At 34.3% G+C, this 17,295-nt stretch overlaps 1 protein-coding gene across 1 annotated transcript; it reads right to left on the reverse strand.

Annotated features, from left to right (window-relative positions):
- On the reverse strand, positions 1-10,190 carry TAAR3 (trace amine-associated receptor 3). Its single transcript, XM_056818802.1, has 2 exons — positions 9,239-10,190; positions 1-1,044 (listed from the first exon to the last, which is right to left on the reverse strand). Exons 1-2 carry the CDS (start codon positions 9,271-9,273, stop codon positions 48-50), a joined length of 1,032 nt encoding a protein of 343 aa, XP_056674780.1. The 5' UTR covers positions 9,274-10,190; the 3' UTR covers positions 1-47.
- Between the last annotated feature and the right edge of the window lie 7,105 nt (positions 10,191-17,295).

The following is a 17,295-nucleotide window of genomic DNA, read 5'->3' on the forward strand; positions in this document are numbered from 1 at the left end:
GTTACACAGATGGAAGTGTCTGACACCAGATTAAGCTGGCATGGTTTTTAATGGGCTTCAGGGAATAAGTTTGCTGTACCTGAATGTGAGCTAAAGATTTTGCCTGACAAAATATATTTAAGTGCATTCCTAAACCACGGGTAAAAAAAGCCATGAATTAATGGATTGCAGGTAGAATTGAAATATCCAAGCCACACTAAAAGATCAAGTACTACCATAGGAGTTGAATAGCCTAAATATGGGTCAACCAAAACAGCAATGAAACATGGTAACCAGCAAGCTAGAAACACCCCCATCACAATGCCTAGAGTCTTAGCTGCCTTCCTGTCTTTTTTCTTAGATATATTTTTTCTGCTGTCTTCTCTTGCATTTTTAGGCATGTTGCTAATTACTCTAGCATGTCTTTTGGAAACTATAAAAATCTTTCCATAGATACCAATCATAATGGAGCCAGGAGTAAAGAAACAAGTAGTAAAGAGTATGGTACCCCAGAACTTGTTGAAAGTGAGAGCACAGAATTTGAAACAAGCAACAAGAATCTCATAGGTCTGCATGCCTGAGACATTAGCCTCTGACAAGACCAAACCAAAGGAGAAGATGGCTGGTGCTGACCAGCAAAAAGCCAGCAATCTTTTTATTGTGGATGTGGTCATCTTGGTGGTATAGTGCAAAGGGTAGCACACAGCATAAAACCTATCAATGGCAATACAACAGAGATGGAAAATGGAAGTCAGGCTCAACATCATGTCAAAGCTTGCATGGAATTTGCAAAAACCATCTCCAAAATGCCAACAGCTCTCCACTGACCTGACCATGCTGTAAGGCATAATGATGAATCCCAGCAGAAAGTCAGTGGTTGCCATAGAGAGGATCAGGAAGTTGGTAGGAGAATGAAGTTGTTTGAAATGGGAAATGGAAATCATTATAACGAGGTTTCCAAAGATGGTGATAAACATGGCTCCTGTCATGAATGAGTACATTATTAGTCGGATTGAAAGTGGTCTTGAGGTAGGTGGGCAGGATTTATTTCCAAATTTTGGACAACTGGATAAGTCAGAGGGAATGTAAGTAATATCCATTGTACTTTATTTTGTATAAATCTTCTTTAAATGAATGTTTTTAGTCACAATTCTTCTTCTTTGGAAAAGTGCCCAGGAATTTGCAGCTCCTAGTAACAACAAATTTTAACATTCCTTGTTAACATAAGGTCTTTAAAATTCCTGAATAAGAAAATTCTGGCAATTGATTCTGTATTCTGATTCCTCATTTTAATTTTTTAACCCTACCTTCTGCCCTAGGATTAATAGTTAGTAGAGGTTCCAAGGCAGAAAGGGGGGAGGGGAATAGGCTATTGGAGATAAGTGACTTGCCCAGGGGCCTACAGCTAGGAATATCTGAGGTCAGATTTAAAACCAGGAGCTGCTGTCTCTCTAGGTCTGGTTCTATTCTCTGAGCCATCTAGCTGCCCTTCATTCCTCCTTAATAGCAAGCAGCAAAATAAACACATTTGAACAGAATTTTCAATTACTCCTTCAATTTTTTAATTACCCCTTAGGATAAGTAGTCCATGTTTTCAGTTATCTTCTTGCTTTATTTGTCTTGGTAAAAATGGTTTTCATTTATCTTTTCCATTTTCTTTTGCTCTTCAATAGCTCATATTTCCCTAAACAATCTTTAGAATGCTTTGACATTTTCAATGCTAAAATACTGAGAATATTCTTGGAATGATGTGGGCTAGACTAACAACAATACTACAAAAGGCTCATATCTTCATTGGGCTAGATTTTACTTGCACTGACACAGAACACAAAATTTTCTTGGGCTGATAAAGACCCCCCAAAAAATGATTCACTTGGTAGAGTGGCTCCTATGGAGAATTTTGGTAGGCTAGCTCTCTGACCAAATACCAATATTCCATTACTATAAATGAAACCCTTTTTGGTTAGATAGGACTTGCCAGGATTTAAGCTCTACTAATCTAGTGTGGAAGAACCCATATAAACCTCCACACTGTGAAAAACAATCAAAGGAGGATGTTAGAGAATATATATGTGCTATTTCTTCATTAAAATAAACACAGGACCCTGTATCCTGAGCTAAAAAGGATTAGAATAGTTGCAAAACTCAAAAAATATTTGACTTTTACCTTTCCTCTCCTTTTTTTAAATTTCTTTACCAATCTCCCTCTTCCACCTCCTTTCTTTTTCTCTTTGGAAACTAAAGTCACACCTCTATTCCCATGTATGCCAGTATGCAATAGAACCTTCATTCTACATACCAGTTGCCATGTTGAAGCTTAACGCCCAACTCTCAAATGCATTATCTTTATTAAAAGGGGACCAATATAATAATGTGGCTGTTCTTCAAAGCACTATACTCAACACTTCAAAATAATTTGAAACACATGCTCTAGAAAGCATTTCCTGGTACAAATTATGAAAACCAGCACACATTTTTTTAAGCAAAGCGCTGAGACTAAATTATGTAAGTACAGCCCACTGGATAGGACTCATAGAAAATTAAATTTCATTCAAGTTGTCACAAAAATGCTGGGTTTTGTGCTTAAACTGTAATATTTATTAGGAAAGGAAATAGGATTGGGAGGTTTGTATGGGGTATGGAGGAGTTAAGGGGAGAGAAGGAATATTGTTTGGTGATGCAAGGGAGGGAGATGCCCCCTGCTGAGAAGAAACAGCAGGAGTCCGATAAGGATTATTTGTTGTAGAATGACTGAACTGAAAAGTTCAGCTCTCTCTATGACCAGAAAGATAGTCCACTTATTTGACTGCAAATTCAAATAATATAAAGTTTAATAACCAGTTGGAATTGGAGTTTTTTTTCTCAGTTTCAGACCTGAGGCCAGGCTCCAGAGGCTGGAGGAGGATTTGTCCCACTCCCGTCTACTCTATATCAGTCCAGTTTTGTATAATTCAGAATCTTAGCAGTAGATAGAAAGCAAACAAGAACCGGTCTAACCTTCAGAAGCCTGTATCTTCCAGCTGAACCAAGAAGAGCATGCCACTCCAGACTGGGCTGACCACACTCCTCTCTCCTCCAACACCCGGAAGCAAGTCCCACATGGCAGGAAGGAAGTGCTAGTCACAAGACCCAACTGCCACTCCCAGGTGGTCCCTTCCCCCACAAACTGTCAGTCTAATTTCCTTTCCACAATATGAAATGCTCCTATATTTAGATCCAACATAGGTTATTTGTGGCTAATGCATCTATACCAAAAAGTAGGCTTAGTTTAATTCTTGATTCTTTTCCCCAAAGGATATTATGATTAGAGTCCTTTCTGGAATATAAGGGATAATGGAATCACCCTAATCTTTTTATCTAGTAGTTACTCTTTTTAGTTTGATTGGATGTATTAGCCTCACTAGATGGCCGATTGTATAAATTTTAATGTCCAAATTTTCCCTTTCACTTTATAAAGTCAATAGTTTATAAAAAAGACCAAGTAGCAAATCAGAGAGGGAATATTTATCATATGCTCCCATGGATTTACTCTACCTCTTAACTCATCACTCATTTCCTACATAATCCTCTTCTGACCTACTTAGTGTTAAAGGTTATTGAACCACTGGCTTGAAAAGAAATAAGACAAGGAACAGTTAGGTGGCTCAGTGGATTGAAAGCCAGGTCTAGAGCTGGGAGGTCCTGGGTTTAAATCTGTCCTCAAACACTTCTTAGCTATATGACTCTGGGTAATTCACTTAATCCCACTGCCTGGTCTTTATTGCTCTTCCACCTTGGAACCAAAATACATTATTGAATCTAAGATGGAAGGTAAGTATTTTTTATTAAAGGAAAAGAAAAGAAATAATATATCAAGGAAAGGGTTATTTTTTGCAAGTCATGAAACCTAGAATCTAGTCATCTGTCAACAATATGACTTTTGATCAATTATTTAACCTTTCTGGACTTTAATTTTCTTAATTATAATTTATATTGTTTAAATATAAAACAATAAAAACATTATGCTAGATTAAGCAATCTTTACTAATGAATGACCTATAGCATGAAGATTAATAACTTCAAAAAATAAGATAAAATAATTTGTATATCATGCTCCTTATTATAACTATCCTGATATATTATGTTATATTCACATTTTCAATATTATTATATTGAATATTTCAATTAAATAATATTTTATATTTTATTATATATATAAATTATGCATACATGTTATATATATTTTAAATGAATAATAAAAAATTAAATAATGATAAAATAAGGACATTCAAAACTCATTTGTTTATTAAAAGAAAAGAATATAAAGGAAAAGCAAAATAAAAATATGAGATGACATCTAGTTAGGTTTGAAATTTCAAATGAAAAAAAGGTATAGGTAATAAAGAAAGTATGATTTATGTTTTCCCCAAAATTTTCCTACCTTTAATTCATTGATTTCCATAGGCTATTGACATCTCTCTCTAACATTTCTATCTGCTAATACTCACTTTTGCTTAATGTATTGACCCCTATAGGAAGACAAATTAATAAAATAGGTCAAAATTAAAACATGCCTCAAGAAAGCTTTTTGATGTAATGGGAATTTGGGAGTTTTCTGACTCTTGCTGACCTTCATAAGTGGGACAATTATAATAATGAAATATTTAATATTTCCTCCTTGGTTAGTTGGAATTTTCTTACTTGGAAGTCTTGTTGCCTAAGAAGTAGAAAAAAACATTAATCATGGATGATTTTTTAAATTATGTTTGCATTTTCTATATAAAAGCAATTTATTTGATTATTTGGGGGTCTCAAAGTGGTTTTTATGCTTCATGGAAAAAATCTTCACAAATAGGAGTTATCCTTAAGCTGATAACATAACAAGCTCTCCTTGAAATACTGATGTCTCCACATATCAGCGCAGGAGTGTATTTATTTTAGACTGTTTTGTTTCCTCAGGACATTTGTTTGTCCAGTAACTATTACAAAAACACTTGGGCATTTACAATTGTCAGATTTATGGAGATTTTTGGCAACTTAATAAAGTCTATGGATCCTTTCTTAGGAAGAAAATACTCTTTAAATAATTGAAGAAAATTATAAATCTCATTTAGTGTTTAGGAAAAATAAAGATGCATTTTTTTCTCTTCCAAATTCATGAAATTCATCCATGGATATTTGGAGATGTATAGACACAAGATCAATGACTTTTGATTTCAAGAATTATATATTAAGATTGAGAAAGGACTTCAGAAGCAATCCATTTTAACCCTTTAATTTTACAGGCAAAGAACTGATGCCCAGAAGTTATTTGCTCAAGAACACGTAAGAATCAAATTGTGAACCAAGGCCTTTTGGCTCCAAATGCCACACATTTTTCCACTGCATCAAATGATCACTATGGACACAAATATGCTATTTAAATCCTCCTCAAATTATACCATCTTTTCACATGATTTTCTCCCTCTTGTAAGGATAAAGTGGCCTAAATATAACAGCAGGCCACAAAAAGGTGTTGCAAGAGATATTTTGGGGGTTATATTAAAACAGGAAGGGATATAAAGAAGTCAAATCCCATTTATCCTTTTTGTCCCCATGAGCTTCTCAGTTTGTTTGTTTTTCAATGAAGAAAGGAGGGTCCATGATAGGATAAAAGGATATTTTCTGTATCAGTATGTGAATCTCTTTTTCACTTCTTCCTTTTTGCCTTCTTTCTATTCCAACTCCCAGGAAAGCAATAGGAGTATAACCAAGAGCTACATGGAGAGACTCAATCAATTAATCAATAAAAATTTAAGTGCTTTCTGTATAATAGGCACTATTCTAAGCACTAGAAAAAGGCTCAGAAAATATGACCAGCTCCATCCAAAAACAAATGAGATTTGACAGCTATCATGACTCCTACATGCCTAGAAGGACCACAATGAGGGATCCTGGAGGTCATATGAAGGCTGGGAGTTCTAAGGAGGAGAAAAAAAAATCCAAGGTTGCTGAGGACAGTGATTATTATAATCTCACTAAGCTAGTGGTTATCAGGAATCCACTTTCCTTATTTAGTCCATGAAATCAAGATGAAGAATAAACACCACCTCTTGAACCCAGTCTTTTATGAGTCATGGGTATATGTAGAAAGGAATTTCACTCATACCCCTTCACTATTAAGTTTCATCTTAGTTTCCTTCTATCATTCAAATCTTTCAAGATTACTTTGAAGTTTAATTCTATCATTCAACATATTAGCTATCTTCCATCCTTGCATCATCAATAAATTTGAAAATAACTATTTTAAATTGGACGGGGCTTTGTAAAATTGAACTGTAATCAGTTATTTGACAAAGAATACTGAAGCATTATAGAAAGCTTAATGTCTTGATTTTCAAAAAAGGTAGGAAAATAAAATATGCAAATTCTATATGTATACATACATCTTTTACCAATACAGATCTAAATCCATTTAAGTCTAGTATTCATAAAGAATGAAAACAAATTCATGGCAAACTTTGTTATGCTTATTTTCTCCAAAATTGACAATCTTGTCCTAGAAAATATGGTCAATTCATTGCTTAACCTATACTTGAAGCCTTTCCAGCTTCTGACTTGATACTAGTCTGATAATCACAAATTCAGGATCAACCTATTTGCCACACTAGGCCATCACACTTGATTTTTAAGGCAAATAGTTCAGAATTTCATCTACAAAGTCACAATACATAAATGTTTTCTGTTTATAATTCATTTTCCTCTCAAAATTATTGTTAGTATTTAGTAGAATAGAAAGCTCTATGCTAAAAAGAAATTGCTATTAAGTCTTCAAACCAACCTTTCCAATATCAAAGCCCCTACTCTGCAAGAACTACCTTCTAAAAGGTTTCACAACATAGGCAGCCAGAAATCCCTCACTCCTGAGGAATAAAGAAAGAAAATACTTTAACAGGCTAGCAAAAGAAAAGTTTGTGTGAAATATAGTTTTCTGGTGTTTATCTGTGCAGAATTTTTTTAATCAACTATAATTATTATCTTACCAACTTTGTCCTGTTCCAAACCACAGTAAAAACAACCTTAAAGCCATTTAATTTTATCATTAGATAGAATATACTAAAACACAATGTGCTGAAAGACAAAATAAATAAAGGGTAAAATGTTCATTACACAAATCTAGTTTGTAAAAACAGAGGCTTTACAGCATGTGTCATGAAAACAATCTTTATATCAGCTATTCTAGTGATGTATTTATTCACAAAAAACATCATGGATCAAATAAGACTTTTAATAGCACATTCCAACTCATGATAGTTAGAAAAGTCAAGTTTAATGTACCCTGAGAAACATTTAAAGCAACAGTAAATACATGGTTCCCACAAAAAGAAACTTTATCATAAGAAAATGAGGAAAACAAAGTAAAAATGAAAAGGCATGATTCTCATTTTTGTCTTTGCTATGTATTGACAACAAGTAGAGTTATATTATTGGAAACCTGGAAGAAGGAAGAGTAATCTGTCTGGAAGAAAAAAATGGTAATGAAAAGCTAGTGGGAGGTGGTATTGGAAAGGCATGAGATGAAGAGCTTTTTTTTTGCATAGATAATAAATGTTATTTTGCATAATAATAGTACCTGGATTTTATATATGTAAGAGAGGAAAGCAAATTCACCATGCTGGAAGACCAACTCGAGTGGGGCAGGAAGGATAGAGAATTCAGGTGAATGAACTAAGGAACTGAGAGAGAACCCAAGCAATTAACTCACTTCTCTTTGGGGATCCCTCCAGAGAGGTTGGTCTGAGAAAACCTCTGAGTTCTGATCATCCTTCTGTGAAGTTAGATGCCTGAATCTAGTGGAAAACAACAGGAGTGGATAGGACTTTGATATAAAGCTATCCATCCCAGGAAGATCTCCTCTCTTCCCCTAAAGTAGTCCTTGAACTTTATATTATAATTAGGACTGTTAGAAGTCAGGACAGCTCTCACAATTGACCCTAGAGGGTCAGGCAGGCAAAGCCTGACCCTGCAGGATTTGGGGAGAAGGGGTTCAATTGTTCATCTTTAAGGACTTCCTATTTCCCCCTTTCCCATTACTTTATCCCACAATATCACTTACCTTACCCTGTGTGTGTTCCTCAAGAATAAATAGCCATTTCTATAGATCAAGTGCTGCTCATAATATTTAAGGAGAGGGACCTGAAGCTTTGGGGGAAGAGAACTATATTCCTACCCAGGAAGAAGAAGCAGTTCAGTTCTGGATTTTACTTCAACCCAGTCTCTCAAGAAATTATAGTCTGTGAATCTGAAGATAGCCTGTGGGGGTTTACTAGGGAAAGAGAGGGGAGAAACAATCTGTCCCCTCTCTCGAGCTTTTAGCTCCATTCCATCTCTACCATACTCTAGTCCTGAATTAAGTGGCGGGGGGCTCCATTTCTCCCCCTCCATTACATATAATACTGTAAGGTTTTCAAATCACTTTATATATATTATCTCATTTGCTCTTCACAACTTTTTGACATAGGTACTATTGTTATCACCATTGTACACATAAGAGAACTGAAGCTGAAAGAGATTGCCAGATTTGCACAGGGTCCCATAGAGTCTGAAGTAGGATTTTAACTTCCATCCTGACTCCAAGTCCAGTACTCTGTCCTCCATACTACCTAGATAAACAGATCATAGATGATGAGAATGAAGACGATATTTCCATTGTTGTATGGAAAAGTGCCTGGAGAATGTTTCCTTTCCTTGAAAAAAGAGCATGACTATGATAAAGAATATCTTCAAAAATATTACATGACTGTTGGGAATAAACATCTGCTACATTTAATGTGAAGAGGAGTAAGAGAGTTTTTAAAGTAGTTTTTAAAACAACCAGATTAATTTGAGAAAACTTGACTCTAGCCCATTTTGACAAGAAAATATAATGGGATTCAGTTGTGGATAATCATACTAATCCTCACAATAAACCTCCACTCATTTAGCAAAGCATTTCATTGACATTATCTCAGTCAATTTTAACAACAATCCTATGGAATAAGATTTATGATCCTCATCAGTAAACAAAGACCCAGATTGCTTACTGAGTTGCCCAAGATCACAGAAGACTAGGGAGCACTGGAGAAGGGACCTAGAACAGAGGGTTTTACAAGTCTAATGTTCTTTTCTTCTACACCAAGCTGCCTCTAAAAATGATCCTAAAACTAACTGATTTATGTCAGCAAGAAAACTTACTAAAATTAATTTACTTACAGGGTTTCATTGGACAGACTATGGAAAAGCAGCAGTGATAACTATTAACTGATTTGTGAACTTTACTGACTCAAAAGAAGCCATGATTGTTCAATAGAAGAAACACTGCTTGTGGGGAAAGAATTATAGCACTTTAGAGCTTGAGGGGAATTTTGAGGTCTTCTAGCTCTGGGTCAACTAATCAATAAAATCAGAATAATGATTTTAAACAAATAAAATAGGATATATTGGATCACAAAGGAAGCCCAAGTTAGTGAAAATAAAGATGTAATTTTTTCCCAATAAAGTTCAAAGACTCCCTAAAATCAGTTCAGACTCCTTATCTACTATACATTTCTTTTCTAACAAATAATAGTAATGATAATAACAGCTATCATTTATATAATGCTTTAAGATTTGAAAAATACTTTACATAATTGTGATGAACACATAACTGTGATGCAACAAGAAAGGTTAAATGACACTGTAGAACTAAGACTTGAACCTGGGATTCCTGACTCTCATCTTGGGGCTCTTCCCACTATACTCTATTAGACCAAAATAGTGGGATATTTATGTGCCAGACAAAAATTAAATCAAGACAAATATATTATCTCTTCTCAGATGGTACAGTATTAAGAAGAATAGATTTGGAGTATAAGGGACTTGAGTTCCCAGCTCTACTATTTACTACCTCTGTGACCCTAGACAAACTACATTACTTTTCTCTGACTATTTCTTATGTATAAAACAAGGGCATTAGAATATAATGATGAACTCAAAGTCCCTTACAATTCTAAATCACTGATACTAGAATGATTCAAACACATGATTAAAATTATTCATGATTAAATTCCATTTTAGCATGATTATTTTAATATATTATATTACACGAGTATTTTAAGTCTTTTTCTAAATGGATTGAACATGAAAACTAAATGAGATAATTTTTAAATTTTTTCTGCCTTTCTACTATTAAAAAACCTTTTTCTGTTTTTAAATTTTATTTTAATATGACTAGTTTAGTCACAGGATCATGTATTTAGGTCTGGATAAAATCTTACAGATCATCATCAAATCTTTTCATTTTACCAAAAAAAAAAGAAAAAGAAACTGAGGTCCTGAGAAGCTAAGTGATTTCTGAAAGATAGATATATTCTTAGTTTATCTTCAGTTTATTAATTTTCAATAATATTGAAAAAGAAGGAAATGTAGCAAAAACCACTATACATTTTCACCTGTATTTAGTGAATCCAGCACTTGCTCTGTTCTGAGAAGTCAGTCCTGATTCAGTGAATATCTTTGATTGCTTTTGGGAAGTGGAATTTGAAGAGTAGGCCTTACATGCTTGATTAAGGAATAACCTAAAGGCTAAGTGATATCTCAGTGCCTTTTTATGATTTCGCATCAATTCTCAGGAGACTTGGAATTGAGGAAAACAGAACTCATATGACAGAAACTTTGAGAGACAAATCAAGTGTGGAAAACTGGAAGAAATTGTTCTTTTTCATTCCATCTCCCCGAAGGAGTGAAAAATTTTCTCTGTTTTATGATTCCCCAAAGACTGTTATCTCTTGTCTCTGAAGGATTCAGAGTTTAGATATAATTGCCTGATCACTAAGATTTTATGCCATGAAGTTATCAACATTGTATTCAATGTTTCTAGGTATCCAGATGTTTGCTATTATAGAAAAATAATCTATTATTACAATTGGGTTCGTTTTTGTGAAATTTTCTTTTTATTCCCCTCTGAAAATCTTTTGATTTTAAAAGCTATAAACAGTCTTTTCCTGACTCCCCCAACTCTAGCTATAAAACTGGGGTTAGTCCTACCTTCTTTAGTCTAGATCTTTTGTCTTTGTTAAAGAAAACAGAGTTCAAGTCATTATCTGGGCTGACTTGTTATACACAGGATGGAAACCTGCTACTTATTTATCTTTAAGCAAGAATTCTCTTAGGTAATGAAATCAGTCCAGCCAAATGGGTCAAGAAGAAAAGGATGTGTTGGATCACCCTAAGACCCACTTTTTCCTGAGACGAAGCATTGAGATTTCTGAGCCCTCCTTCTCAGTGACAATTTTCCAACCAGAAATGTCCTTAGGAGGGACTGGATAATAATGTTGTCACAAGGAGTATAAAAGACATGCAACAAAGAAAGTTGACCTTTTTTGGCCCTTTCTTCTGGCCTCTCTCTAGTTCTTTTCTCACCCAACCTAGTTGCTTAGTTGTTTAAGATTAACCTTTTTCTCTTGGACTCTTCCTTCTGCCCCACTCAAGTTCTGTGGGGTCCGTTCAGACTGTGGAGGGAGTCACTGACCAATTAGAAATCTTGACTGGTCTTTTAATAACCTAATTTTAAAATAAAAAAATATAGCTTCCAGAGAATTTCAATCATCACACTATCTTGTAAATGTCAACTATAATAGAGTCAAGTTACATATAGTCTAACTAGAATGTTTCCTATGTTTCACTGTTTAGATCTTTTTACTAAATGTCTCCTAGGTTGCACATATGTGATCATACAATGCTTATTTCCATACTCTTCATGTTGTGAAAGAAGATACATATTGCTTACACTGAAGAAAAATATATAGAAGAAATAAAGTGAAGAATGATATCCTTTGATCTGCATTCAAATTCCATCAGTTTCTTCTATGGCTTTAGACAGTCTTTTTCATCATGGATCTCTTGGAGTTTTCCTAGATCCTTGCATCGTTGATAGTAGTTAATTCACTCAGTTAATCATCACACATTCTTGTTGTTACTGTGTACAGTGTTCTGTTCTGCTCACTTCACTTTATATCACTTCATATAAGTCCAGGTTATTTTGTGATAGAGAGCAATTTCAAGCATTCCTGTTGAGAAAAACTGGAGCTGTACCCAGCTGTACCCAGCTGTACCCTCAAAGGAGAAAAGAGAAGCCTATTGGAGCAATTTGAAGGACTCTAAGATGATCAAGTGCTTCCATCCTAAAAGAAGCAAAATAAACCATGATACTATCAAGTAGTATTATTTTTAAGAGTCAAAAAAGAGCCAAAGAAAGGCAAATTCAGGGCCTTGGTGGAGTTCTTAGGCTTGTATTATTTACTTAAGAAAGAAACTAGGGGCAGCTGGGTGGCTCAGTGGATTGATAGCCAGTCCTAGAGACAGGAGGTCCTAGGTTCAAATGTGATCTCAGACACTTCCCAGCTGTGTGACCCTGGGCAAGTCACTTAACCCCCATTGCCTAGCCCTTACCACTCTTTTGCCTTGCAACCAATACACAGTATTGATTCCAAGATGGAAGGTAAGAGTTTTAAAAAAAAGAAACTAAAAGGCAGAAAAAAAGAAATATACAAGAAATCAAATGCAAAAGAAGATTCTTTTTTCTCATAACAGAGGCACATTAGAAGAAGAATATATAGACATGAAGGTAAGAGTGGAGGGGAGTAAGAATCTCTTGAACTTCATTCTTGTATGAACTAGGAGGAAAAATAATGGAAAGCATACTCATAATTTAGTGGGGAAATATATTAAAATCAAAAGGAATATAGGTAAGGCCAAGGAGAAGGAGAGGGTAGAATTAGAGAATTATAACAAGCAAAAAAACCCCTTCAAATATGGAGGCAAAATTACAAAAATGTCATTAAAAGGTGATAAAGAAAGCTTAAGTTCCTATAACTTAATACTGGACTGTATGAAGAAAGCAAGGTTAAGGGAAAAAGATGAATGCATTCCAATTACAAATTAGTAACATTGATACCACTCCTTTTCTTTCCTCAATTTCATCTTTTTTGTAATAGGAGGAAAGGGGTTAAAGATGAGAAGTATAGTAAAATATGAAGCAGGAAAAATTTGTACCTAACAATCACAACTAGGGATATGAATAGGATTGAACTCCCCTATAAAAGAGAGAATAGTGGGACGGGTTAAATGGATTAAATATCAGTATCCCAAAGCATGTTGTTTATAATAAATTTGAAACAAAAATAAAAAATTTCACAGAGGTTTAAGGACTAAGATGAATGGCTAGAATAGAATCTATTATACCTTAGGTAAATCTAAAAAAAAAAAAGATTAACAATCAGAGGTAGGAGAAATGCTCCAAATGATAGACAAGTAAAATTAAACAATTTTTGTTTCTACCTTATATCTGTCTTCTGAGGATGCCTATCAAGATGACAAAAAAAAAATTGGGAGGGTTTTAGGAAGATAAACATGTACATGCATTACTAATATAATTATGAGTTAACACATTCTGACAAAAAGTCACTAAACTGCACTGAGCCATCTATACTATAGGCATATATTCCAATGAAACCAAATATAGAAAGAAAGAATTCCTCTTTTCAAGTATCTTCATAGGAGCAGATTTACTATTGCTATAGCAAATAACAAGATATTTTCCATCAATTGGGATGTATATGGAAAAAAATTGTGATAGAATATAAAATAATTTTATTATTTTTTTTAGTATTTACTCTGAAACAACTGTATTAACTCCCCAGAATGTACTTACCCATGACTCCTCAAGGCCTAGAGTTAGCCTTGAAGGAGTGTCTTTCTAATGTTAATGATCACCAGACCTCACTAGCAAAATCAGTGATATCAACTAGTCAGCCAAACTTGATCGACTTTTAGAAATATTTGTAATCAATGTAAAAGGAAGAGTTGGTGCAAAAACATTTTTCTAAAATTTTATAATACACTTTCCCACAAGTACATGCATAGTCCAAGGTAAAACATGTTCTAGTTAAGAACATATATGGCAAAAGAAGTAACGCAGTTCCTAATAATCCCTGTACTGAAATCTTGAAGATGTCTCCCTGCATATACTATAGCTTCTCTTCTTGACTGTTTGTAGAGTTTGGAGTCATCTTCCCTCATTTCATCCAATTTATCCTTGACTTCCAATTCCTCATTGCCACCAACCATTGATGTTCAAAGAATACTGCTAAGACTCTAATTAAAAAGTTCAATTCCAATGGCCTCCTGAAGTTCACATGGTTCTTCTTTGACTAGATAGGGAAGGTCTAGGCTTTCCCTTTCCTCCCAACCAAGCATTTCCTTCTTAAGAGTTTAAATGAAATAGTCTCTCTTCTCTACTGATAAAAAACTCTAATCACTTTGGCTCATACTAGCTTGAAAATTAATAGTATTTAGACTACCTTAGGATATGACCAGATTTTCTAAGCTAATCTAAACACTTCCCACTCCAGTTGATTAAGGATTTGTTTGCACTTAGTTTATTTAAGTAACTGATTGAAAAGAGAAGTGTTACCACCTAGTTAACATAGCAGAACTTAGCATCTTGATGATTATTTTAAATAGGATAGGTTGGCTTGATTGATTTGCTCACGCAATTAGAAATATAGAAAGGTTTTTTTTTTTTTAAAAGAAATACAGGAAGGAACAAAAATAGAAAACCCTAAAGCAAACAGAAAGTTGTCTATAAAGGGATGCATATTTTACAAGAGCAATTCAAAAAGACTACCTAGTAAGATATAAAGGATTTGCAGTCTATATCAGTGAAGACAATACTAGCATCAGTGAAATTTTGAATATTTTGAAGTATTGAATTTTGCAACACTAATATTGTGCTAGTCTGATTTTAAGGCTGTCCTAAGACCTATGTAGAAAAACTAGCAATTCATAACAATATTCTATTTATCATTAAAAATTAATTTTCTAATCTTATACCGCTAGCATTAATCTTTAGAGAGAAACTATAAAATTCAGCTCTTCTGGTATCTTCTAATATGAAATTGTTCTTTTATAACTTTAAGAATTAAACCATAATTTTCATGGGAGAATGTAACAAATATCATATTTTAATTAAAAGTATGCTATCATGTCATAAGAAATGGGAAACAATATAATCACAAAAAATCCTGGAAACATATGAAGTGATACAAAGTGAAGTGAGTGGAACCAGGAGAAAGTTATACATAATAACTACAATAAAGTATGACTTCACTTTTATTAACAAGATAAGGATACAGAACAACCCCAAGAGACTCATGACAAAAAAAAAGGATATTTACCACCATGGAAGGAATAGATGGAGTATTAATATAAATTGAAACATACCAGTCTTTATTTCCACCATGATTTTTTTGTCTAGTGTAGGCAATATATGCCTTTATTCACAATATGATGAAAATAGAACATAGATACTAAATGTATAATTTATATTACCTGCCTTCTTGGGGAAGAGGGAAAAGTAGGAGATAGAGAGAGAATATGGATTGCCAAATATCAGAAAATGAATATTAAGAAATTGTATTAATATGTAATCAGAAAAAATATTTTTAAGTATACTATCATATGATTTATAGCAATAAATACTCTGGGGTAGGAGTGACTACTGTAATAACTCCCAAAAATATATACTTCCAAAACTGAAAAGTAATAGACTAGCACTTTTTCCAATTTATTCCTCAATACAAGTATTGTTGGACATTTAGAAATACGGTAGTCCCCTCTTATCTATGGTCTCACTTTCCGTGGATTCAGTTACCCTTGACCATCCTGAAATTCCAAGAAAAGTAGAAAGGCAGGAAGAGAACTGTTGCTGGATGAGGGAGGGGACCAGCATATTGTCCAAGGGCACATGGAGGCCTGGGGCAAACACAAGTCCCAGCATAGATAGACATATTGGCTGGGTGCCTAGTGGGAGAAGTGAGACAAAGGTGTCCTCTCTGCGCAGGAGGTTCCCTTCACAGCAGAGGTCTCTCCTCATATCAATTCTTCTACTTTTATTTGAAGAGATTTTTTTTCCTTCTTTTTTTTTTTGGGGGGGGGGTTTCTATGGGGCTTGAGGGGAAGACCATGGAAACAAACCAAGGGGCAAGAGTAAGGAGAGAAAGTATTGAGAGCATAGTAAAGTTAACATATATGTTACGAGTTAAAAGTTAGAACTGTCTGTATAGGTTTCAGTACTATATACACTTTTTTTTTAAACCCTTACCTTCCATCTTGAAGTCATTACTGTGTATTGGCTCCAAGGCAGAAGAGTGGTAAGGGCTAGGCAATGGGGGTTAAGTGACTTTCCCAGGGTCACACAGCTGGGAAGTGTCTGAGGGCAGATTTGAACCTAGGACCTCCCATCTCTAGGCCTGACTCTCAATCCACTGAGTTACTCAGTTGCCCCCATATACACTTTTTCAACCATCCACCTTAGGTCTTGGAATGTATCTCCCAAAGTTACAGAGCCCTAATCTAATATAATATGTTTATTCATAATGAAGAATCAGACAGTTTTTCTTTTTCTTCTCAGGCAACCAACTAAAAAATGAACAAGAGAAATAAGTAAAAAACTTTAGATCATTTATCAAAAGTTTTGTTTTTTTTTTAATGAAAAAAGTTCTGAACTTGAATTCAAAAGATCTACATTATATCCCAGGTCAAGGATGTTAATTGAATGACCTTGTCCAAGTCATTTAATCATCTCTGAATTTCAACTTCCTCATTTTTATGTTATATTAAATTATAATAGTATCAATACCTAATTCTCAGTGGTGTTGTGGGAAAAAAGTTGTTGGTTTTTTTAAAAACATATTTGGTAAGCCCTGCTTTATGACTGCCTTGTTTTGTAAATACTACTTATAAGAAAGGGTTTGGAGAAGTTAACTTTATTCTTGATTCTTTCACTTTCCTACTTGTGTGTGACCTTTAGCAACTCATTTAACCTCTCTAGCCCTCACTTTTCTTGCCTGCCAAATAAGAGGGTTGAATTAGACAACCCCTCCAGCTCTAAATACATGATGCTATTACATCATGGGATGTTATTCCAGGGAGAGAACTAGTCATTAGCAAAAATAACAAAGCTACCAATTTCTGAATTCTGGTATAGTTTCCATGATCTATTAGTCAATTTAATGATTTTTTAAAAAAGAAATTTCATTTAAAAAAGGTAAAAGAGACATCTTTTATGGAATGATAACTATAAAGTAAATCATTGAAGGGCTTAGGCAATTGTGGTGGCTAAATCAATAATGATATACCTATCCCAGAATGTCTGTTTCTGCTGTAATTTACATCAATTATCTTTAATGGGCAGTTAGCCCCTCCCTGACATCTTACTGCTCTTCTCCCACAGAGTAGGTCTCATGCTTTGATTAAGCTTTATAAAGTTTTAGAGGCACT

The sequence above is a fragment of the Monodelphis domestica genome, chromosome 2 (genome assembly GCF_027887165.1).
Source record: "Monodelphis domestica isolate mMonDom1 chromosome 2, mMonDom1.pri, whole genome shotgun sequence".
NCBI lineage: Eukaryota > Metazoa > Chordata > Mammalia > Didelphimorphia > Didelphidae > Monodelphis > Monodelphis domestica.

Excerpts from the sequence above, each read along its gene's own strand:
- TAAR3 (XM_056818802.1), bottom strand. The coding sequence starts at position 9,273 with ATGGCTTCTTTTGAGTCAGTAAAGTTCACAAATCA. Across the intron at positions 1,045-9,238 it reads TCAGTAAAGTTCACAAATCA|TTGTCCAAAATTTGGAAATA; the intron begins GTTAATAGTTAT and ends TGACTTATCCAG.